Source organism: Saimiri boliviensis, chromosome 2, assembly GCF_048565385.1.
Source record: "Saimiri boliviensis isolate mSaiBol1 chromosome 2, mSaiBol1.pri, whole genome shotgun sequence".
Classification (NCBI taxonomy): domain Eukaryota; kingdom Metazoa; phylum Chordata; class Mammalia; order Primates; family Cebidae; genus Saimiri; species Saimiri boliviensis.
The window spans coordinates 192,244,476-192,269,952 of record NC_133450.1 but is presented as its reverse complement, the minus strand read 5'-3'; the positions used below and the strand labels follow the sequence as shown (position 1 = coordinate 192,269,952).

Here is a 25,477-nt window from a genome sequence, read left to right as displayed (position 1 = left end):
CGAGGTGGGCAGAGGACCAGGGTCACGGTGGAGATAAGGAGATTCCCATAGGCAGCCAAGTTGCTGCCCATGGCTAGAGCAGACTCCCTGGGCAGGATCTCTTGACTGGGGTCACTGTGGACACATCCCCCCTTGGGAACAGCTTAGCAGTTGTTTTGGTTAGAGGGATTCGTTATTTCTGCAGTGACTGACACCAGCTAAAGCACTTCCATAAACATCCCCTCATTTCATCCCACACCACAGGGTGATCACCACCACCCCCACTTTACAGACGGAGAAACTGGAGCAAAGAAACAGTAAAGGACTTTCGGGAGATTCTACAGCTGCTACAAAGAGGCAAATCTAGGCCTGTGGTCCTCAGAAGCTCTTGTCTACCCAACATTTTCCCAGGAAGAGCCAGGTGTGGAATCAGGATCCTTCGATAACCAATAGAGAAGCCAAGGCCCACGGAGGTCAAGGTACTCGGCCATAGTCCCCAGGTGGTGAGAAGAGGTCAGCCAGAACTGCCTGGCACTCTCTCCATGATGTCCCAGACCTACAAGTCTACTTCTTTTGGGCTTAGCCCTCTTGGTGCTTCTACAATCCCCTTGATCAGAATGGACTAAATCAAACCCAAAGAACACGCTTGGGACACTTGATCAGGAGCCAAAATGCTCCCCAGGATGTTCACAGCACAAACCTTTTCTCCTTCGAGCCCAGCCTGTTCTTTCATTCCCGTGTGTTCTCTCTGAGCCTAAAACAAGAAGATTTGGTTAAAACATGACCACAAGGTGTCAGGGACATGGGGCTGCTGAGTCCTAGTCCCATTCCCTGGTCCTGGTCAGTGAGCTGGGCATGAGCTGGGGCTTGCCCCGGGCTGAAGTCAGGGAGCCCCGTGAAGAGAGAGGCTGTCTGATCACTGCAGCACCCCCTGCACCGGCAGACAATAGGCTCCCAGTGCCCAGATGCCAAATGACTAGTGGGAAGATCCTGGCATTTGGAGTCCCCCATACCTGACAATCAGTCTTCTCTCTCACTTGTGTTGCATAACACATATTTTTAAATATATTACTTCATTTTCAGGGCAACATTCTCCATATATTCACTAAGATCTATTAGTCAGTCCTTAGAAATGTAATGACATCATTGTGACCAGTGTGGGCTTTGCTAATCAACTTCTGGCTCCCATCTAAAGACAGTGGTCGTAAACAGTGCAGAAAACCAAAGCACGAAAAAGTCCAGAGACAAAGGCTCTCACTCCTACTGGACCCCTGAGAGCTGTGTGATCTTGAGCAAAGCTCTAATCCTTTCTGGGCCTCATCTGCAAAATAATTCTAGACAGCTCATTTATTGAGCCTGTACTATGTGTTGGGTCATGTTTTCCATGTATAAATTCATTTAATCCTCACAAATCAAGAGGTAGTTTCTATCATTATGATTCCCATTTTATGCATGAGTCAACTGAGACAGAGAGAAGTGAAGAAAATTGGCCACAGATATGTGGCAGAGCCAGGCAAGCTGTAGCGCCATGGTAACTCTGGGATTGAAACTTACCTGCAGTCACCACGGCAGAACAGCTTGCCTGACTCCGCCACATATCTGCAACCAGTACTGATCCTAGAGGCCGGGCACAGTGGCTCACGCCTGTAATCCCAGCACTTTGGGAGGCTGAGGCAGGTGAATCATTTGAGGTCAGGAGTCCAAGACCAGCCTGGCCAACATGGTAAAAACCCATCTCTACTTAAAAAAAAAAAAAAAGAAAAGAAAAAAAGAAATTAGCCGGGCGGTAGTGGCCCATGCTATGCTGGAGGCTGAGGCAGGTGAATCATTTGAGGTCAGGAGTCCAAGATCAGCCTGGCCAACATGGTGAAATCCCATCTCTACTTAAAACAAAACAAAACAAAAATTAGCCAGGTGGTAGTGGCCCACGCCTGTAATCCCAGCTATGCTGGAGGCTGAGGCAGGAGAATCACTTGAGCCTGACAGGTGGAGGCTGCAGTGAGCCAAGGTTATGCCACTGCACTCCAGTCTGGGCAACAGAGTGAGACCTTGCCTCAGAAAAAACAAAAACAAAAACAAAAACAAAAACAAAAAACAGAAAAACAAACAAACAAAAACCTGATTCTATTGCTATTTCAGGGTGAGTACCTTCTTGACAATCTCGTGCTTTTGGACTATCTGCTCAGGAATCAGGGCATTCACCTGAGTTCGAGGCAGATCCTCAAAGTGGGCACTTAGCGGCAATCTGTCTTCATCAGTTAGTTACATGCCAGGAAGAAATGCTGTGTGTCCATGTCTCCATCTCTCTCTTTCTCTCTGTCATTCTGTCTCGAACACTCTCTGTGTCTGTCTCTCTTTCTGTCTCTTTGCCTTCTCAGAGCTTTTAAAAAATCTGTCGTAAACACTGTAACCCCATAGTGGAAAACACCACAATGTATGAAGAACCTAACAACCTTCCACAGTTACACCACGTTGTGGCAACAACTGACAACATCTACAGAGGGTATTTCTTTCTAGTGTTTTTGCATGCGTGTGTTTTTAAATAGCTAACCACACACTATACTCAGGTTTATAACCAGCTCATTTCACTTAACATTGTATGCCAGGCATTTCCCCATCATTAAATATTCCTCACAAGTATAGTTTTATTAGCTACATAATGCTCCATTGTTTGACTATACTTTAATTCAATTAAACTTCTATTGTTGGCTAATTAAATTATACCCAAATTTTCTCTATTATGGACAATACTGAGATTAGCATCCTTGTAAACAAAGCCTTTTTTTTTTTTTAAACAACAGCAACAAAGGCTATCAGGCTACCTCCATTAGAATCAATTGGTAGAAGAGAAGTTTCTGGGTCAGCAATATGCACTCTTACAGTTGTTAATATATGTAGACAAAGACCTTCCCAGTAACAGTAACCCTCACACTCCATGAGCACAGCCAGCCTTACCAGACTGACTTCTCCGAGCTGAAAACACAAAGGGTCTAAAGGAAGAAACTGACCCAGTTTCTTCAACAAATTAATGGCAAAAGGGAAAAAGAAGGCAGGTGACGAGAGATTAAGATAAACTTAAGAGGCATGCCAACCAAATGAATGCGTAGACCCTGTTTGGATTCAGATCCAAACTAACTAACTGGAAAGAGGGATTTTGAAACAAAATAACCAGGGTATTAGAGAATATGAAGGAACCATGGCTAATTTTGTTACATAGATTGTAACACTGTGGCTGTGACCAAAAAAAAAAAAAAAAAAAAAAGGTACCAGATCATGCTATCAGACATACACAGTGAATGATTTACCAGTTAAATGATAGGATGTTTGGGGTTGATTTTTAAATACTTCAGTATTCCCCTTCCCTCCAAAAACTTTGGTGGTAGGAGGTGGAACAGGTGAAGCAAGATTGGCAAAGTGTTGATAATTATTCAAACTGAGCGATGGGTTTATGGGGGTCAATTGTACTATTCTAAGCTCCTTTGTGACATTTTAAAGTTGTCAATAATAAAAAGTTAAAAAGAGAAAGAAAAAGGAGAACCTGCTCTGTCTGTGCCCAGTGTGGCATCACTGGGGAGATTTGAACTTGGTGCTTTGTGTATACCTTGGGGTGAGGTGCAGAAGAGCAGGGGATGTTGTTTAGGAAGTCACAGGGCGTGGGCAGGTGGGTCCAGAGCTGGCTGCCCGCGAGGATGCCCTGCAAGCCCAAGGTCCCCATCTCAGCATCTCAGTTACTTGGTCTAGCACTGGACTTAGACACACACATTGTTTTAAGCTTCCCAGGCATCTCTAATGGGCAATGGGCGACTTAAAAGCCAGAGTTGTTCATCTTTTTCCTTTTATAGATGACGACAAGGAGGTCCAGGACACACCACAAGCCAGCGGCATCCCTGGAAGCGGAACCTCGACCTCCTGGACCCCAGTCCAGGGTCTTTCCACCACACCACACTCTCACGGATGAAGACTTCAGCTGTGTGAAGCTCAAGAGCTCAAGCTCTGCAGGCCAGCATACCCAGGTTCAAATCCCAGCTGCACCTCTTAGAGGCAGGCAACAGTGGCAGGTGAATTCACCTCTCCACATCTTACCTCCCATACACCTTATACCGAAGAGAGGTGGTGTGCAGGGAATCAGATAAACCTGGAGCACAGAGTGCTTAACCAGTGTCAGTTCAGATGGTGTATTTCCTGCTCCTTGATTGTAAATTCGCTGGGGACAGGAGTGAGGTCACAATCATCTATATCTACAAGTGTCCCGACTGCGGGCCCAGAGCCGCTATCTGTCCAGTCAACGAGTGAATCAACGAATGAATGGAAGACAGCTCTAAAGAGACAGGCAGCAGCGTGACAACTGCTGGAAGAGGCCTCAGAACAAGGGGCATTCAGGTCCTCAGGAGGCCTGATCTCCTGTCCCACAGCCCATCCCCTCACAGGTCAGTCCTGCCACACTGTGGCCAATGGGCCACATGACTGTAGCTTGAGTCGTGGCTTTCAAAGGGTGCATGACCAAGTGGTACTCGGGAAACTAACGAGCCCATGCTGGTCACCACAGAGATGTTTTCCTTTAAAAATGTGTTCACATTGCAAGAGCAATTTCAGTCCCTGCTTACACAAGCCCAAGCTGAGGGCCAGCTCTGGGCTTCCCATTTCTAAAAGACACAGTTATAGCCCTTAAGTGGTGACAACCCCAGGTGTGTGTACAGACCTTTGTAAACATTCTCGGACCTGCATTCTCGGACTTGGCCTCGCGGCCATTCATTTTCACAGATGAGGAAACAGAGGGCCAAAAAAATTAAAGGATTTGCTTAAGAGCACACAGTTGCAGCCAAGAGTCATAAGAACTCATGCTGATAGGGACTTGGAGGTCACCCCCAATACACACACAGTGCTGAGGCTCTCATCCCCTCTACAGACCCACCACGTCTTACTGTCAGCTTTGCCCCTGTAACAGCACTGACTGTTAGAACACATTTCAATCCAAAGATCGGTTTGGGACACACAGCTAGGTCCCCTTGATTTTAATCTCTTGCTTTTTCTCTATGAGTTGCCGTCTCCTCAATTGTTCCCCAGGTTAAAGGCCCTCAAATGCCCAAATTTGCAAACCAACGTGAAAACCTGCCTCTGACAAAGCTGGGGCCAACCCCTCCCAAAATTCTGGCCTGTCTTTCCCTCCCTGTAAGGTCTGCCAAGTCAAATCTTTACAGCTCTATGCCACTTACTGGAGTAACCCCTCTTTCAGGAGCCACTGTGGGCAGGGGCAGTGGTGGCCCATCAGGGGGAAGGCTGCCAGACTCCTCACTACCAGCTGTGGTGGCGGGCTTCGCTGTGGTGGCTGCTGCCAAATCTTCTTCATCACCAGGACCCTGAAAACAAAACCAGCATGATGTGCCACCTCTCCTGGCTCACGAGGCAGCCAGGGAGTTGGGGTAACTGTCATTTCTGCAGTGCCAGCCCAGTTTCAAAGCACATTCTTATCTACAATCGTCGTTACCCCAGCATACCCCTTCTGAAATACACATCTCCTCTAAGCCTCAGCGCCAACTGTGGACCACTCATCTCTATGAGAAAACTCTTGAGCAAGGCTAGGAGGGAACAGGGCTGGAGCCGCTGCCACGCTCCAGCATTGCATCCTGCCTCCCTCTGGCCACTGCCCACTAGACATGTGCTCATGACCGAGCTGCAGGTGCCCCTGCCAAGGCCAAGGAGAACTGCAGTCTCATGGTGCAGACTTGTCTCTCTCCTGTGAGCCAAAGAGGACGCCAGATGACACTTACAGAAGTGACTGCCTGCTCAGGTGCCGCGGTGGCTGTGATGGGCGCCAGGACATCTGTGGGGATCCCACTGGCTTCCTCATCCTCAAAAGTACTGAGGGGCACTTCGATTGCAGCTGTGGCTGTTGTTAAGCTTTCTTCACTGTTTGGACCCTGAAATGAAATTGGCATAGGAGCTATGCCCCTTCACCCATGCCCCTGGTTCAGTGGGGGTGAGGCTGCAGGATGGAAAGCCCTGGGGCCTCAGATAACTGGAGGTTCCATGCAGCTCCTTCCTTTGCTCCTCCAGGACCACACCTTCACTTCCAGCATTAGAACGCACCTCTCAGGGCACCCCCCACCCACCCCAGAGTTCCCTCTAGCTCATCTCTGCCAAGCACTTCTCTGGCCTTAGCTTTGTGAAAGGAAAATAAATTTCAGGATCCCCAAATCATTAAGCCAAAGGGAAAAAAATCAATCTGGGAGCTGCTTAGGGCAAATCTGTCTCCCATTCTATTCCCTAACAAGATAGCTACTAAAATCAAAAAGCTACATACCTCCCTGATAATTTATTCACAAGGAAATTCCTTGCAGACAAAGGACAGACAGAACTCCAAGTCACCCCTCTGCTCACTGAGATAAATGCATATCTAACTGCTTCCTTTGGAAAGGCTAACTAGAAACCCTTAGAAGAGTGCAACCGTTTGTCTCTTGTCCACCTATGACCTGGAAGCCCCCTCCCCACTTTGAGTTGTCCCGCCTTTCTGGACAGAACCAAGGTACACCTTACATAAACTGATTGACATCTCATGTCTCCCTAAAATGTATAAAACCAAGCTATGCTCCAACTACCCTGGGCACAGGTCATCAGGACCTCCTGAGGTTGTGTCATTGTGTCATGGGCATGTTCTTAACCTTTGCAAAATAAACTTCCTAACTTTCCTGAGACCTGTCTCAGATATTTGGGGTTCGCATTTTGGCAACCACAAAGAGTTGATTCCGAGTGGAGGTTCCCCTGACCTTTGACAAATCTCATATTGGTGCTTGGTACCAGCCTGAGCTTTCTTTATGGTTCAAACCAACAGGGCAATCTGCTGAGGCCTGGAAGCCTCCCCTCCAGAGTATTCCTGATCTCCCAAAATTTGGTTGAGATATAAAGTTTATTTTACTGTATAATTTCTTTTTTTGAGTTTTACTTGCTTCCAACAAGGAAGCCAAGTTTTCCTGTTTCTAGGATGATGGAAGGCACTTAACTTCTTTCTGGAGCTTGAGCTCACTTCCAACAGGGAAGGCAAGTTTAAGGTTTTTCCTGCTTCCAGGATGGTAGAGAGCAGTCTTCAGCGTAAGGCCCATCCCTAGTAAGTAGCTGAACTGGGGTTTTCTTGGCTAAAGATAATATTAACAACCAGCTCTTCTTAATTTCTCCTTACTACTAGAACGCTCAGTAATCATATTGTTAGGGCTTCTTTTTGGTTGTTGTTCTGGTCTTTCTCCCATCAGATTTGACCAACTCTACCTGACTTGGTCAAATCTGAATGAGGATTCTAAATAATGGGTAACAAAGTGTCTCTGAATTGGCTAAAGTTTCTCGCAGCTGCAAGAGAGGGGAAAAAAGCAAAATATACACATGGTTGCTTCCTGTCTTAAAAATTTTTTTCTTTCATTTACTTTTCTTCCACCCTGTAGTTCCTTCCTCCTTTGCCATCTTCAATACCAATAAAAATCTAGGGCCTGGTGTGGTGGCTCACACCTGTAACCCCAGCACTTTGAGAGGCCAAGGCAGGCAGATCACAAGGTCAGGAGTTTGGGACCAGCCTGGCCAATATGGTGAAACCCCATCTCTACTAAAATTACAAAAATTAGCTGGGCATGGTGGCATGTGACTGTAGTCCCAGCTACTCGGGAGGCTGAGGCAGAAGGATCCCTTGAACATGGAGGTGGAGGTTGCAGTGAGCTGAGATCATGCCACTGCACTCCAGCCTTGGCAACAGAGTGAGACTGTCTCAAAAAAAAAAAAAAAAAAAAAAAAAATATATATATATATATATATATATATATATATATATAGAGAGAGAGAGAGAGAGAGAGAGAGAGAGAGAGAGAGAAGGATTCTCATGACTCAAACCCCTTCAAGAACTCAGAACAAAGGCACCACCTGCCCATTTTAGGGGTGTTCCATTTTCTTTGCGGAGTTTCAAGAGTCATGGGCAGATACTTCTTAAGTCTAAAGCTCTGCTCTCGCCTATTGTAAGACCTGACCTCTTTGGCTTTTGGGGGTACCAGAGATTACCTTGTACTGTGAGATGATTTGACCTTGGTGTGTATAATGCTGGATGAGAGCCTCAAAGTTAGAAGTGGCTGAGGACAATTTAAAGGAAGTGGTCTTAGCTGTTTATTTTTTTTTTCTCCTAGGATGTTATTGTTTAGGACCCTAATTCTAGTTCAGAAGTGCATTCTAAAGGGTCTCATCTCCATTGCTTTTCCTCCTGAAATTAATCTCAATTGGCTCATGTGAGTATTTTGCATGAGGAACTCAACTAACATTTTCACAGATAAATAGGAGAATGAGTTTCCTCAGTTCTAAAGAAAAAGGGCATTTTGCTCTTCCCAGCTGAAAGGTGCCCCTGGGTGACTGGAGGCCAAGTGTGTGTGTTTGGGGGGTTGACCCCCCCATTACATGCAGCAACCCCACAGGAAGCCCCCAACAAAATTAGTTTAAAAAGCCTTGTCCAGGAAGGACACATAGGAGCTGGTCACTTTGCATTTTGATTTTGAGCCCTCTTGGAGGTGCTAGAACTACAGAGAGATAAACTGAGACACATAACAGGGTAGAAATGACAGTGGTGACACACTGTGGAGTCTCACCCGCAACCAGGACACTTTGACCCACTCCATAAAATGCTAGACCACAGCTCAGTTCCTCCCTTAAAATTAAAAAAAAAAAAAGGGGGGCCAGTGCAGTGGCTCATGCCTATAAACCCAGCACTTTGGGAGGCTGAGGCGGGTGGATCACCTGAGGTCAGGAGTTTGAGGCCAGCATTGTGAAACCCCATCTCTACTAAAAATACAAAAGTTAGCAAGGTGTGGTGGTGCATGCCTGTGATCCCAGCTCCTTGGGAGGCTGAGGCATGAGAATCTCTTGAACCCAGGAGGCAGAGGTTGCAGTAAGCTGAGATCATGCCACTGCATTACAGCCTGGGTGACAAGAGCAAAACTCAGTCTCAACAACAACAACAAAAATGGAATAAAATATATTCATATAAACAAAATTTGGAGCACATTTCTACCTGATTTCTCCAAAACTTGGACATTAATTGTGAGTATTCTTAACTTATGACAATACAGTTATTTGCATAAGTGTGGTAACAATCTGTTTTCCTTTGTAATAGAACACAATTGAAGACACTGGTTATTTTACCAAGGTTTTGACTTGAATGGCATGCTATCAGATACAGACTCCTTTAAGGAACCAAAGTTGATTTATAGAGCCAGTCAAAGCCCTTCGCCTCATACCATGTCTATACAATCTCTGTACAGATTCCTGACCTGTGGTAAGTAAAGAATGTCACTTTCTGACAGGCTCAGGAGCCCAAAGTTTTCTTTGTCCTCACCTCACCTCAAGGTGAGGACTTCACGCAATTAATACAGGTATTTGCAGGCATGGGCTGTGCTTAAGGCATTCAAGTCAAATCTGAGATTCCTTATGGAATAAAGTTCCAGAAAAGTCAATTTAAAAAAAAGAGGAGCCTATATGGCAAAGAACTACGCTTGCTGACTTTATGCAAATCCTCAGGCCAAGTACAATAAGACTAAAACTTAATTTGCAAATGAATTTGTCCTATAATTTTTATTTAGTGAAAATAGGACTGGAAAGAGAACATTGTGTTTTAAAACAAACTACAGAACACCTGTTGTTAGATTTTGGTCTTGCCTAATGTTTTTCAATTTTTATTATTTTCTACAGTTTGGACTGAATTCTAAAATTCTTCCTGGCTACAAGTCTCCAAAATCATGTTTTCCAATTTTTTTGCTTCTTCCTTTTCTTTTTTTCCCCACTTTTCCTGATTTGAAATCACTAAAAATTAAGCCATGCTTTTTTTAAGGCCTGTGAACTGAAGCTAGACAACTTAAACTTCAGAGGAAATAACAGCAACCTATTGACATACATAAGCCACTTTCATAGCTGCCTGCTGATGTATGGGCTTCAGAGTAATATGACCTGTATCAATTTTCCAGGATCGTTCTTCTTTTTTTAGTTGTTGTTTTTCTCCCTTTTCCCCCCTATTTTCTCTTGTAGAATACGAGACTTCAAAACCTGCTAAAAAGGAACTTTGCTAATAACATGGGACTACCTGTCTAGGAATAAACCGTCCTAGCCATGAGAGATCAATGAAACCTGAGACTAGATACTCATTTTCTCTAAAATGCTTTAACTGAAAGATTTTAAAAAGGGGGAAATATGAAAGGACAATAAATCTCAGGACCTCAAAATCACTAAGCCAAAGGGAAAAATCAAGCTGGGAATTGCTTAGGGCAAACCTGCCTCCTATTCCATTCCTTTAAAAAAATACCTACTAAGATAAGAAAAGCACACACCTCCCTTACAATTTGTCCATAAGGAAATTCCTTACAGACAAAGGAAACACAGAACTAAAAGTCATCCCTCTTCCCACTGAAATAAATGCATATCTGATTGTTTCCTTTGGAAAGGTTAATCAGAAACTCGGAAGAATGCAACAGTTTACCTTTTATCTACCTAAAACATGGAAGGTGTTTTAGGTAGATGAAACACCTCCCACTTTGATTTGTCCTGCATTTCTGGACAGAACCAAGGTACATGTCACAAATATTGATTGATGCCTCATGCCTCCCTAAAATGCTAAAACCAAGCTATGCTACCCAATCACCTTGGACATATGTCATCAGGAGCTCCTGAGGCTGTGTCATGGGTGCATCCTTAAACCTGGCAAAATAAACTTCCCAAATTGAATGAGACTTGTTTCAGATACTCTTTGTTTACAGCTTATACACCTCCAGTAACTAGGATCTCACCACCTCTACAGGCAGCCCTTCTATTTTCAGACAACTCTACTGGTCAAGTTCTAGTTTCTATTAAGCTAAGACTTGGTGGAACTGGGACCTGATCCCTGGCTTTCCCACTCTGTGATGTGACTTTAAAGAGAAGGGAAAGAGAGGGGAGGCGAGCAAGAGGAAGAGAAAGGACAACTGGAAAAGGAAGAAGGAGGAGGAGAAACCACTTTGTTCAATAAAATAATCCATATAACTGCCCAGTGGCCTGAGGCGCCATCAGTGCATGTCCCCCCACTGCAAGGTGTCCCAGCATGCATGCTGAAAGGCTGAAGACTGCCTGACCAGCACAGACCAGGGGCACAAGTGCGTGCAATGACATCAAAGGCCAGGGCTGTTGATCTGTGACTTCCTGATTACGCAGCCATTCACTCACTCGGCAGATATTCATCCAGTGCCTACCATTAGTCAGGAATAAAGTACGTCAATGAACAAAATACTGTATCTGTAATCTCTGTTTTAGCAGAGCTTACATTCTGGTAGGGAGCCAGACATGAACTATTTGCCAAGTTTATTATCAACTACAATGATGATGAGGCCTTCTGAGGACAAGAATGGGGAGATTTCACAGTGCGGAATGACATGGGCTTGAGGAAGCGGTGTTTGAGCTGAACTCTAAAGGATAAGCAAGAATTAAGAGGAGGAGAGGAAGGAGAAAGGTTCTCAGCAGAGAGAAGAGGATATGAGGCGAGAAAAAGGGAGGCATGATGGAGAAACTGGAAGGTCAGTGTAGCTGAAGTGCTGAGAGCCAGAGAGGAGGAGCCCAAGAGTTGGTCAGCAAGGTTGGGCAGGCCAGACCCTGGAAGGACACTCAGGCCAGAAAGGGAGCTGGGTCTGCAGGGAAGGCTGATAGGAAGCTTCCAAGCAGGGGGCTGGCAGACTGGAGACAAGCTGTGAGAGGATGGAGGAGGCCAGACAGGGCCCTTAGCAATTGCCTGGGCTGGGGACGCAGCAACTCAGTGCAGGGGCCAGCATTGGAGAAGGACAGAGCCAGCGATTCATGATGTGTTGGGGCAGAAAAATTAACAAGGCTTGATGCTTGATGGGATGTAGAACTGAAGGGAGAGAGAAGAAAATGCTGGATTAGGTGACTGGAAGATGATGGTCCCATTCATTTGAGGTGGGAAGATAGGAGTGGAAAGGAGGAGTTCAGGTTTGAATCAGCTGAGCTGAAAGAACTTGAGGGCACCCATTGTAGAGACAGCACAGGGACAGACTGGCCAAGTGACTTGGGATGCTGTGTCCTGCCTTCAGGAGCTGGACAGTGTCTGTGTGCTGCATGAGGAGAGGGCTGGGAAGGCTGGCTGTGCCGTCTGACGCCTACTGGGGCCTGCCGCATGAAGCCTGACTCCCACTGCCCTCTGAGAGCTTGCCAGTCCTCCATTCTGGCTCCCACCCCCCACGGGTGAAGGCAGCAGGGCTCTGCACGCAGCTCTGGGACACATGCCTCCTCTCCAACTCACCCATCCCCAGAGTCTGGCTACCAACTGGCCTCCAGGGGCTTCACCACACTCACCCATGCCTTGGCAAACTCCACTCCCAAGTGAGTATTTAGTCAGAGACCCCCCTGCTTCAGGCTCCCCTGGGTTTGCTGAGCAGGAGCCCCACACTCTGAGAAGGCCAGGGGCTGCTCCTGCCGTAACCTTGACCTCAGGGCACTGTACAATCCTTACCACAGTGGCCTCTTCCCCAAGGCTCTGGGTGGACATGGAGGGATCCGGCTCCCCGGAAGGCATACCACTGGCCTCTGCTTCCCCAGACGTGCTGGCGGGCGCCTTGGCCTCCCCTGCTGCTGTTGCTGCTAAAGCCTCTTCATTATCTGGACCCTGAATACGAAGTGAGCATGAACCAGGTCAGTGCCCCATGATGTTGATCCACCACAGTGTGGTGCAGAACAGCCAGCCAGGGCCCCTCCAGCACTGCATTCTCCACGTGCTCCCTGTCAAAGCACCTCTACACCAAGACCTCACCTCCCACGGAAACCCACAGTGAGACATCAGACAGAAATACAGAAGCCTGGGTTCCTCACGAGACCACCCCAGCATTCCACCTGTGTGGTGTGTCATCAGCCCCTCCCTGCCAATCCCAAGGGGCGTGGGCTCACCAGCAGCCCTTCCGAGCTGTCCCCTAATCAGAGAGTGCAGCTTCTACTGGCGCTTACGTCACTGCGTTGGGACAGAAGTTCAGGTCCTGGGACTCCACCTCTTTCTTGTTCCCTGTCCTGCTCTCTCCCTAGCCCAGTGCCGTCTGGCTTCCACTGCTCCGACAACTCTGAAGCTGCTCTCCCCAAGGCCATCACCGTGAATGGACAAATTCAATGGATGCTTCTCAGTCCCTTGCTCACTGGGACTTCCGGGAGGACATGACATTGTTGGCCACACCCCAGAGCAGGCTGGCACCACCACTCACCTGACCTCCAACATAGCCCCCAAGCCCATTCCCTTTCTCCAAGTTTGCTTCCCCATCCTTTCTCCTCTCGGTAGTCAGGTGATCTGGAATTCTAATCTGGCTACATCCGGTCCTGGTTTCTTACCCTTCAGTGACTCCCTACTTCTGCTGAATCTTCTCTGTGTCCTCAGAGCTCTCCAGCCACCTCTCCCCGACCCCTGACTTGCACTTGACCTGCAGGCGTGCTGCCCTTCTTCAGGTTCCAGGCCTTTGCACCTGCCGGCTCACCTTGCTGAAACGCCTGTCTCACCCGCTCTGCTAGGCGACTTCTCCTTACCCTCTCAGGCCGCCTTCAGCACCCTTTCCCCAGGAAGCTTCTGTGCCCCCAAGTCTGGGCTCCAGGACTCCTTTTCGGTGCTCCCAGCGCATCCTGTGCTTCACCTACTACTTACCACAGCCCCTCTTACCACCCGGTCTTCAGGAATCAGGTCTACCCTATTTACTATTGATCCCTGAAGCCAGGCCTGGTCCCAGCACAGTGTGTGCTCTGCACCCCGCCACTGAATGGCCAATGTTATTTAGTGCTTACTCTGACAGACCAGCCCCATGAGACTGTCACTGTGTTTCGCAGGCAGATGGGGAAAGCCAATGATTGCTCCCACCCAACACAACCCCCAACCCCAGGCACAGGTGAAGGAGAGCTTACACTCGGAGCTGCTTACCAGAGTGACCCCGTCCTCTGGGTTCTGGGTGGACATAGAGAGGGTCGGTCCCCCGGTGGGCACACTGCCAGCCTCTGTTTCCCCAGCAGTGCTGATGGCCACCTCGGTCAGTCCTGCTGCTGTTGCTGCTAAATTCTGAAAACAAAGGCATCACAAGAGGCCACGTCACCGAGTCCCCATCAACATGCCTGCGGCTGAGAGAACAGACTGCCCAGCCTCCTCCAATCACGGCATTTCTGTGGCTTCTTTCCCTCAAGGACTTTCACATCTATGGTTTCATAATTCCAGGGATGGTAGAGACTGCCCAGGCACCTATGTCTTGTGTTTTACTCCCAGTGTCTGTACCTGCAGTAACAGGGAAATCACTGCTCCTGAGTCAGCCCAGTCTAGCTCTAGATATTTCTACTGAGACACATGGCCTCCCTGTGACCTCCTCATGGACCCATCCAGAAGCCATTAGACAATGTCTTTGCCCATGGGTGGTGCTTCAGAAATGTGCAGGCAGTACCTCCGGCCTCCTCAGCCTTCTCTAGACTGGGAGACAGAGACATTCCTGCTTCTTCTCTTTCCCTGTGACTCAGTTTCCTTTGGGAATGCACAGGCAGATTCTCCGAAGGTTTCATAGCAATGGGGGAAATGGAAAGAGAGAGCAGCTTTGGTGCTGTGACACCAAACTATGTCCTTCCTCATTTCCCAGAGTTTGTTTATTTAATGCAAAAAGGTGGTTCTTTTGGTTACATAAAACACCGGACTAATCAAAGTTAAAAAGATTTCTTTGCTGCAGGGCTTCTCAGAATCTATAAAAAGGGGAGAGTGCAGCATTTCCCAAAGGAATGTGACCACAGAGCCCCTTTTTCATAAAACATATTAAGTCCTTGCAGAATTACTGTCCCAAAAAACAGTTAGAGGAAAGTTGAGGTCACAGGATGCTAAAATGAGACTCTTCCTGACTCAGGATCAGCGAAAGCCCCACAGGGCAAGTGGAATTTCACAGGTATTGGGTAATCTCCCCATGCTAAGACAAGGAAATGGTACCCGTTCTACCAGCTTCTGCCCATCTCCCACCTCCAGACTGTGTAAGAAGCCACACAGGACTCATTTTGGGTTGGGTGCCTGGAGAGCAAGAATTCCTCTGGAAAGAGTTTTCAGTGTGCTTTGGCTCTTCTCCCCTCTTCACTCCAAACCATTTGGTGAGCTGGGTATGTGTTTCTTGGAATTTCGGAGGCACAGGGGCTGGTGTCTGATTCTCTCCAGGGAGACAACAGGTGAAAGGAGGGAGCCATTTAGATCCAGAGCTGGGACAGAGGGACAAGGAAGAGAGAGAAAGGGGAGAGGAGAGGAGGGGAGGTGAGGGAGAAAGAAGAGGAGGGAAGTGGGAAAAGGAGGAAAGGTGAGGAAAAGGGAAAGGAGGAGAGGGGAGGGGAGAGGAGGAGAGGGGAGGGGAGGGGGGAGGAGGGGGAGGAGGGGGGAGGGGAGGGGGGAGGAGAGGGGAGGGGAGGGGAGGGGAGGGGGAGAGAAAGAAAGGGGAGGAGGAGGGAAGGAGGAGAAGAGAGAGAGAGGGGAGAGGGATGGCGAAGCGAAAAGTATTTATCCTGCAGGTGTTTTGCTGGAGATAGACAAGATATAATCCCTCCAAAGGAGGTGGCTAAAGCCATGCTGAGGTGGGCTGTGCTCAACGGGCCATGAGGAAGATCAGGGCACCCCGTATGCGGTGGAAGCCCAGGCAGAAGTTACAAAGCCAACGATGGAAATTTGGTCCTAGATCCCCTGCAGGAAGCTCTCCCAGGAACCCCAAAAGCCCCCATAAGAGAGAGTTCCAACAGCAGGCATCTTCCACAGGAAAAGCCCAGATCTCAATTTGACCAGCCAGGTACATCTGTGCCCATTTCCCCAGGTGGGCCGGCCCCTGCAGATGTTAACAATAGCTCTAGAGATGGGGAGGTCATGAGGATAAGGAGGAGAAGTCAGAAAATAGAGAGGAAACCCTAACCATGCTTCCCTTTCCTGGCAGATTCCTAGTCTGCAACAGGCCTGAGTATGGAGGGGAAACTGTAATTTTGTGGAATTTTTGATGTTATGTTGGGCTTGACTTTTACAATCTGTGAAAATCGACTATTACCAGATAGTGACTGAGAGAGCTGTGAGAACTGTCTTAAGTTTCTCATCTCGGGAGAAGGGAAAGAATGAACTGGCATTGCGGGTTTTCAGCAGGGGCCATTGTGAGAAAACTATTTATGCTTTAATTTTGCACCCTAGGGAGGCCAGCATTTCAAAACTGGCTTCGCAGGTGTAAAAGCCAATTACCAAACAATAGCATGAGCACCTCCAGTTAATCTGATTCTGTCTTGAAGAGGACTAAAGGGCTGATTAAGCTACGTGTCTTCACAACTGAGCAGGAGGGCGAGTTGTGTTGGTGAGGCCTAGACACTCATAACAGGCAAGTGTGAGGACATGCTTGTACTGCGTGTCCCCCACCAGTCCTGTGCATCCCTGGAGAGCCTCTGTGGCCTTGGGACTCCAACCTCCTCTGTACCACGAGGACAGAGGTAGTCTTGCTGTTCAACCAAAACCCTCGTGGTTCTCTCCGGTGCTCAATAAAATCATCATCAAGTTTGAAATAAGCAAACAAGTCTCCTACTGACGAATCAAATGAAATTCACCATCTACTCACCTTTTCTTCAGCGATGTTAAGGAAGGACCCAGCCCCGGAGCCGCTGTCAGTAATGGGGTCACCATCCACAGAATGAACTCCCTCCAGTGTGTCATTCAGGATCTCACCAGACCCTACAGGAAGCAGGCATCCTGCTATCAATATCATTTTGCAGTCTTAGAAAAGAATGAGGTATCTCTTCACCCACTCACTTGGAAAGATATTCAGATACCATGACACAGGATCAAGAGGCGGAAAAAAAACAGTTGCAGAACAACATAACAGGCCAAGACGGGTGTGGTTTCCATTCCAGGCGCTGTCCTTATCTAGAAATGGGGGATTACAATAATTCCTACCTCAAAGGGTTCTTTTGAGTACTGTGTCACAAGGACTAAGTAAGTTAATGCAAATAAAGCATTGAGGACAGCCCCTGGCATATGGTAAGCAACCGATAAATGTTCATTGTTATGGTTTTACATGTGTAAAATAGAAAACTATGAGTATACATATCAAATCATTATTATATATAATGACTATGCAACATATTCATATTATATAATAATGATTACTGTATGACACATATAATATATACAAATGTATGTGTGTGTGTGTATATACATATATATTATATGTATGTGCCTATATATTTATATATTTAGCTAAACCACAGTGTTTAGTATTGATATTTTCCAGAGGATAGGAGTAAAAGAGACTATTATTTTTCTGGTTTATACAGCCAAATGTTAACTGAATTGTTCCCTCATGTGTATCTTTCTTTTGCAATTTAAAAACCAGCCTGTAATCCCAGCACTTTGGGAGGCTGAGGTGGGCAGATCACTTGAGGTCAGGAGTTCGGAGACCAGCCTGGCCAACATAGTGAAACCCCATCTCTACTAAAATACAAAACATAGCCAGGTGTGGTAGCACATGCCTGTAATCCCAGCTACTCGGGAGGCTGAGGCAGGAGAATCATTTGAACCTGGGAAGCAGAGATTGCAGTCAGCCAAGATTGCACCACTGTACTCCAGCCTGGGCGACACAGTGAGATTCCATCTCAAAAAAAAAAAAAAAAAGCAAATGTAATTTTGAAACAAAGAAAAGTTATTCATTGGCTGGGCATGGTGGGTCATGCCTGTAATCCCAGTATTTTGGGAAGCTGCGGTGGGGGGATCATTTGAGCTCAGAAGTTCAAGATAAGCCTGGGCAACATAATGAGACCCTATCTCTACTAAAAATCAAAACGATTAGCCAGGCATTGCAGCATGCACCTGTAGATCCAGAGGCTCAGGAGCCTGAGGCAGGAGCTCATGCCTGGGAGGCAGAGGCTGCAGTAAGCCATGATTGTGCCTCTGCAATCCAGCCTGGGTGACAGAGCAAGACTCTGTCTCAAAAGAAAAAAAAAAATAGAAGAAGCTGTACTACCATGACTGCACGCCTGTTATGGCCCATGGCAAGCGTGTCCCATGCTCTCCCTCCGGTAACCCTCCTGCTGGTCCACCTGTCCTGCGCACCGGGACCCCTCCCACCGCCTTCCTGCAGGTGGGCAGATCCTGAGTGGGAATCCCACGGTTTCAGCCTCCTCACTATCACCCCATGGCAGGTGTGTCCTGCCGGATCCACACTTAACACCCCTGTATTAACCCTGGGAATGAGACTGAGGCTGGGAAGGGCCCTGAAGCCAGGTCAGCCTCTCCCTGGGCCAGCTCTTCCCACACACACTGTGCTTATGCAGGTCCCATGTCACAATCATGCTGGGGGAGGTGCCAAATCCTCCACGGGACTCACTCCTGTCCCACCAGGTGATGAAACAGCAGCTAGCAAGGGTCGCGCACGATCGTCCTCCCTGCTCTGACCACCAGGGGGTGCCGTGCAAGCAGCCGGCTGCCTGGCCTCCAAGATCTGACCTCCGGGACGAAGGAGGTGGGGTGGCCCCTTCTACGGGCCAAGGTGGTGTCAGGGAAGCATAGAATGCAAATATTAGGGGCTTTCTCCCACCATCCGGGCTGTCTACACATCAAGAAGAAAAGGAATACTTTGGCCAGCTCCGTTGCTTCCAACTGACCTTTTGTCTGCTAGATAAAGAGTGTGGCTGGTTCCAGGAACAGCGAGCTGTGTTGGGATCGGAGCCGGTCCCCACGTGGACCTCATCTCCTCAGTCTAGGAAAGCCCTCGCCCCAGCCCCTTCGCCTTGTCCCTTGCTCAGAGATCCTAATTCCACCCCTGAGAAAAGCATTCGCAATTCAGAAACCACTTCCACAACCGCGGCTAGATTCAGCCCTCTCATCCACCCAGCAGTGGGGATTGTTCACGCTCCCAGAGGACAGCTAAGGAATCTGAAGCTTGGCAACTGATCAGAAACTTGCCCCAGGCCGACAGCAAATAGGGGGCTGAGCAGGGCCGCCTTCCAAGCTGTCTGACTCTCCCCAGTGGGCAGTATTTCCACAGCAACTCCCTGCCTCCTTGGCTGTGTCATGACGTTATTAAATCATCCTACATTTTTTTTCTGTCCAATACTCTATACCTTCTCTGACCCACAGACTCCCCAGATTTAGTTGTTAAAATAACACTTATTAACTGATGGCAGAAGCAAAAAGGATGGTGATAAATATTATTGTAGAAGACTTGTATTAATAAAATACAGAAGTACAATAAAGTAAAAACTATCCACAATCCTACCACCCAGAGATAACTGCTCATAACATTTTGATGAATATTGCATCTAATATGTGGTGTATCTAATACACACACACACATCGCTCTACATAGCTATATGTAAATAGATATAAATAACATATTTTCAAAATTAGGGTCATAGACACATAGTTTTAGAATCTGCTTTTTTGGGGGATTATATTACAAGCATGTCCCTGGGTCATTAAATCTTCTGTATCACCAATGTCAGGGTTATATGTATGAATGAAATAGAATTTGCCCAACCAATACCTACTGCGGGCAGTTTGGGTTGTTTTCGTTCCTAAGAACAGTGCTGCCAGGAGTGATCTGGTACCCACACCTTCAGTCTGAAGTGACAGCCCCTCTGTGAAATGGCAGAAACCACAAGCAACCTCAGGGTTTGGGCATATGCCAAGCAAGTGCCGGGGGGCTAGTGTTTCACGTCTGGGCTTTTACCAGTGCTCCTCTGCACAGGTCGGGGGACAAGGGGCAGGGGCCAGAGTTCTGGAAGGGCAGCCAGGGGACCAGCTGTCCTCCTGGGCGCTGCTGTTGCCTTGCTGGGTAACCAGCCTCTCTCTGGCCATCAGCTTCTCACTTGTGCCACACCAGAGTTTAGCTGACCCTCTGAGAGCTGGGGTGTTTGTGGCAAAAGTCAGAAAGTGGGGGGACTCTGGACTTAGCTCTTCCAAGTGTTTGATTTTTCCACCTAGAAAATAGTGGCTAGTACTACCAAGTAGGAGGTATGCTGTCAGTGTTGGAGACAAAATATCCAAACACCTGACAAAATATCCAAACACCTAATCAACAAACAGCAGGATTATTATAAACTTTTCTGTTAAACTCCAGAAGGGGTGGAGTCTGGGAGTTAGAAGCTCCAGATCTGGAAGTCAGAAGCTTTGCTACCTGAGATCAAGTGTCAGCTCTGCCATTCACAAGCTGTTTGCTCCTGGCTGGGTTACTTAACTTCTCTGTGGCTTAATTTCCTCATCTCGTCTGTAAAATGAGGGTGGTTCTCACCCTTTCTTAAAGGGTTAAATGAGATGTTGTATGTTACATACATGGCCCTGGCTGGACACATAGCAATCACCCAATAAAAGGCCGCTATGTAGGCATATGCATCTGGACTTGCCTTGTTCTGGGCTGCTGTGCTGGAGGATGCTAACGTTGGTGGTTTCCGGGGTCCTCTCAGGTACAGGTTCACCAGAAAGTTCCATGTCCTCAGTGGGGGAGGATGGAGTTGGAGGTATGTTTATGGGTTCAACTTTTGCTTCTTCAGGCTGAAGCGGGGGAAATGAGATGCAAAATGATTTACTTGGCAGTAAAGCAGAAGAAATGACAGTGAATTTCATTGGAGAAGATAATAATCCACAGGATGCTGAATAAACCAAGGGGAAAGCCTGGCCCTGCCTGGTGTGTACCTGGGCGATGGCTACACCTCTCAGGGCCTAAACGAGGTGCCTGCTAGAGAGCATTAGATTCTGTCCAGTTGACAGTGAGACTATTCATCTCAGCCAACGCTCTCTGAGCATAGGGACCACATTTCTGTGATTCCCAAATCACAGGCCGGCCAGAGGAGGTGCCCAGTAAAGATCCATTAGATGAAGGAATGATTGAATGAATTAATGAACAAATGAATGAACCAGGCTGCACTCAATAAACTGCATGTAAATTCAATGCCAGATGGGCACTAGTCATAAACAGCCATGAAAATGAAAGGTGGGATGGTTCCTTCCAAGGAAACTTCAGCATCTATATAGCTTTCCCAAAGCCAGTCAGTATCTTAACCCACTTTACCAATTAGAGAAAAACAAACAAATGAAAACCCAACAGAAACACACAGCACTTCAGAGATCTAGGCAGAAATCCTGGCATGAGCTCCAAAAGTCATGACATCACCCCTAGACTCAAGCGGCAGCTCATGAGATACAGGGCTTGTCAGCATTCACACAGCCTCATCACTTTCCAAGCTCAAGAGGCGGGGTGGGGAGGGGCGCGGGGGGGTGGGGCATGGAATAATCCTGCACCGTGGTATGTTGAACTCGTGGTATAAACAAGAAACCAATCTTTGTTTTGTTAAGGCACTAAGGTTTTAAGGTTAATTTGTTACTGCAGCATCACTTACCTATCCTGACCAATAACAAAAGGTTACTTCCTTAATGCCAGAATCTAGCAAATCAATAAATTTCTGATTTGCTGTCCATCAAATAAGGAAGATTCTTAGAAGCCCCATAATTTAGAATTTAATAGTTCAGTTCTTACAGTCAGACCTGGATCAAATCCCAGCTCTCCACTTATAAGCTCAGTTACGTTGGGCAAGTCATGGAGCTTCACTGAGCCTCAGCTTCCTCTTCCGTAAAAATGAGGACAGTAAGAACTATGCGAAGGCAGGAAATAGAAAAGGCAATGAAGGGCTAAGCACACCTTTATTCATTACTGAAAACACTGTAAGTGCAGATGAGCAAAAAGAGAAATCATGTTGAGTCCTAACACCCAGAGACAATCACCATGGATTCTATTGTACTGCAGAATCTTCTGGCTGGAGGTGGGAGGAAAGGCTTTACGGAGTTGGGCCTTGGAGGATGAGCAGGTTTCAGAACATAGGGGTGGAGGGTTGATGGAGGTCAGGGCCTGGCAACTTGAGCTTGGCAAGAGCCCAGGGCTTGAGGAGGAAAGCAGTGGAACAGAGCCCAGGGAGGTAGGGTGGGGAGGGGTGCTGGTTCTATGGGAAGAAGAATGGGCTTGAACCCAACAAGGGTTACAGGCAGCCACGGGGGAGCATCGGGCTAAGGTGTGGTGGGGTCAGCTGTGTGTCTGAGGGAGTCTACATTGGTGGCAGTATGATCATGGACCAGGGGAGCTGAGGCTTACACCAGGTGACTGGGTGGTGGCACTAAGAAGTCCACAAGGCAGGAATGAGGGCAATGGTGGGAACAGAAAGCAGGCACCTCCCCAGGGGAGACTGTGAACAAGATCAGGTAGGATGTCCCCATTTCACCCAGATGGATGTTCATCTAGCAGGGTAAAGACCCCTGCCCAAGAAGTTCCTCTCCTCTCCCTGTGAGGGATCAGGGCCGAAGCCACTCCATCATTGGTTCAGGAACCAACGCTCGAGCCCCTGAATGCTCCTCTCTAGTCTGGAGTAAGGCTGCAGGTGGCTGGTAGCAAAGGTGCTCTATAAGGCATTTGGGCTTTGGGATGAAGCAGGCCAGGCAGTTGAGGGTTCAGGAAACACAGGAAGACAACGAGATGGTGCACTGAGCTCTGTAACTCAGGGTGGCTGAAGGTGGCATCCATCCCACCTTCAGCCAATCCCACCTTCAGCCAAAACCTTCTTTTGTCAAACTCCCAACAAGGCATCCCAACCCCCTGCAAGGGCAGGGCAAGGTTCTGGTGAGCTGACCCTCGGAAGCAAGGGTAAGGGGACCTGCCTCAAGTAGGTGGCTTTGGTTTTTAGAGGTCAACGTGGATGGGGATCCAGTGTGGCCTGTGGCAAAATGGGAATCTCAAGTCCAAAGACTAGTTATAAAAAACGTTGTAATTTGCTGAGCCCAGGATCACCTCCACACAATCAGATTTACTCCTTCTACACATATTTCCAGAGGCCCTACTGTGTGCCAGGCTCCTGGTTGAGCCTTGGGGACACAGAAATGAATAACTAAGACAGCATGTCTGTCCTCAAGCTGTCAAATGATGGAGGAGGACCAGACACAGCAAACCACGATTCGGTGTGACGCATGGGAGTGCGGGAGTGAGAGCCAAGTGCGAGGAGGGGGCCTCGCTAAATAACGGCCTCCAAGGAGAGGATGTGGACTGGATCCCGAAGGCTAAGTAGGAATTTGCCAGGCAGAAAGGGGGACTGAGAGGGGCCCCTCCAGGCAAACCAAACCGCAGGAACTAAGGCGTCATGGTGGGGAGAAAGTGCTCGGTCTGTCCAGGGGACTGTGAGCATCTGGGTGCGGTTGGGAAAGAGGCCCTGGCTGAGAACCAGGATCACCTGCGGAGCTTTTTGTCAATACAGATTCTAGGATCTTTCATTCCAGACCTACTGAAGCTGAACATCCAGGTCTGCTTCCCCGGCAAGAATCTGCTTTTAAAGACCAACCTCCACCCACAGTGCCTCCCCACTCCCCACGCCACCCCCAGCCCGACACACACTTACACACAAAAGACTCTGATGGACAGCCAGGGCTGAGAACCACAGGGATGTTAATTTCAACAGCATAGAACTTTCTGAAAATGCAAAGAACTGGATCGCAGGGACCCCTACCCTAAATGGGGAAGAGGGCGAGGAGGGGCAGCCTTTTTAGTTCCTGACCACTCAGAAAGTCTGCAATTCAGTTCACTGGTGACAGCTGGTGTCTCAAAGGGTGGCAGGCTGGAAAGGGTGAGGATGAGGAAGTGAGATTCATTCCAAGAAAGAGGCCAGACAGACAAGGGGGGACTGTCTGAGCCGAAGAGGGAAATTCCCCGTCCTGGAGGGTGGCTGCCGAAAAAAGCCATAAAGCCCTTCCAGGAGACGTTAAAAGAGGGAAGTCCCCAGCTCAGGGGTGGCATGACGGAGTGCACCCTGGACCCTGCCTGAGCTGAAGACCTGGCTCTGCCACCTTCAGGCTGGGTGGCGTCCAGTAACCGTCCCCACTGCTCCAGTGCTCTCCTATGCAGAAGAGACCCCTAACACCTCTCGGCAAATGAGAATAAAGAAAATGGAAGCACGTGGATAGCATCAACAGTGGTGTAGACAGTCAGGCGGACAGGGAAAGCGTTCTGATGTTTGGGAACAGACAGGTTAAGGTCAGGACCACCAGGTCTGGAGGCACAGCCCAGGGGAATCCCCTTTCTAACTGAAGGCGGCCACAGGGGTTTGGCATGCCTGTCAGCCCCAGCCACCAGCCAAGCAGGAGGCCCCAGGAGGAACGAGGCCTCTGCACTATGCCTGGTGAGTCCAGCCCTGAGCTGCGCTCTGACACATTGCATCGCCTCCTTAATCCTCGCAACAAACCCGTCCGTCAACAATAGCAACAACTAGCACTGGCCAAGTGTTTTGCACAGGGCAATTCATCTGATTCTCATACTAATCCTATGAGGCAGATCCGTTCTACTGTAACCAAGGAGGAAACTGAGCCTTGGAGAGCTTAAGTCACTTGCTTGAGGTCAGGTGCTAGTAAGTGACATAGCTGGGATTCACGCTTGGGGGGACACCGATTTGCACCAATTCCCGTAAAACCACTGAGGAAAGTGAGGCTGGGGAATCCGGGAAAGTGCTTGAGGTTCCCCAGAGGCCACCAAGTCCATCAAATCATGAACAACTCTTTCTTTTTCACTTCTCCAGATAGTCTAGGGATTGATTTCACAGCCCCCCTTGGCTGACACCTGCCCCACATCTGTCCCGGTTCCTGCAGTGCCACAGTCCTGGGGAGACTCCCCGGCTGGGAAGTCAGTGGGGCCTGGCTTGAGTCCCGACTTTACAACCCTGTGACCCTGGCAGAGCTGCCCAACCTTCTGGGCATTCATTTCTGAATCTGCACAATGGGGCTGATGCCACCTACCTTGCAGAGTAGCAAGAAATAAAAGTGAGGTCATGTATCCCACAGCCCCCAGGCACACAAAGGTGTCAAGAAATGTCAGTTCTCTTCTTTCCCCTCCCACTTCTCTCCCTCTGTCCAAAGCTGCCTGGCTCCAGTGCCCCCTCCCGAGCTTATCTGCCCTACTCCTGTCCCTGCGATCATCTCAGGCTCAAACACCACTCCTCTTTCCTGCTCATCTCTTGGAGCTACCTTGGGCTACTGGCACCTCTGCCTGAGCTAGCCTTGCTGTGAATTGTGAACTGGTACACAGGGCAGCATCAGATGTGAAGTCCACTCTGTGCCCTGCTGTCCGAGGTCGGGACATGCCAGTCAGCCGAGGGCTGATGGGCCCACAGGATAGCCACACCACCTAGAGCAGCTGCCCTCCCCAATCATCAGGCAGGCAGGCACCCTGGACCCTTGACTTCCTCCATGCCAGCTGGCCAAGAGTTGGCCGCCATCCTGGGGATGGACTTGTCCAACACCGCCCAGGCCGTGGCCCCATGGGTGGGCATCAGGAGACTCGTGCTGTTACCCCGGTCCTGCCCATACACCCTTGAGTCGGTGTCTTCCTCTGTACAGAAGGAGATGTACAGAAGGACTTTGAAGTCCCTCCAGTGCGAACAGACTATAGTTCCATTCTGCTGCATCCACAGCCCTGCTGCCTGA

General features: G+C 48.4%; 1 protein-coding gene across 2 annotated transcripts in view; it reads right to left on the bottom strand.

Moving 5' to 3' along the window:
• The window catches only part of COL15A1 (collagen type XV alpha 1 chain), a 120,929-nt gene that overhangs the window by 49,606 nt on the left and 45,846 nt on the right, over nt 1-25,477 (bottom strand). The window contains exons 6-12 of one of the 2 annotated variants that reach the window (XM_003940079.4): nt 20,374-20,521; nt 16,593-16,705; nt 13,922-14,056; nt 12,485-12,637; nt 5,748-5,897; nt 5,193-5,336; nt 680-733 (exon numbers count right to left, since the gene is read on the bottom strand). In XM_003940079.4, the coding sequence (XP_003940128.1) occupies nt 680-733; nt 5,193-5,336; nt 5,748-5,897; nt 12,485-12,637; nt 13,922-14,056; nt 16,593-16,705; nt 20,374-20,521 (897 nt within the window). The remainder of the gene's footprint in view (nt 1-679; nt 734-5,192; nt 5,337-5,747; nt 5,898-12,484; nt 12,638-13,921; nt 14,057-16,592; nt 16,706-20,373; nt 20,522-25,477) is intronic. The other variant, XM_074395094.1, reaches the window with a different exon arrangement.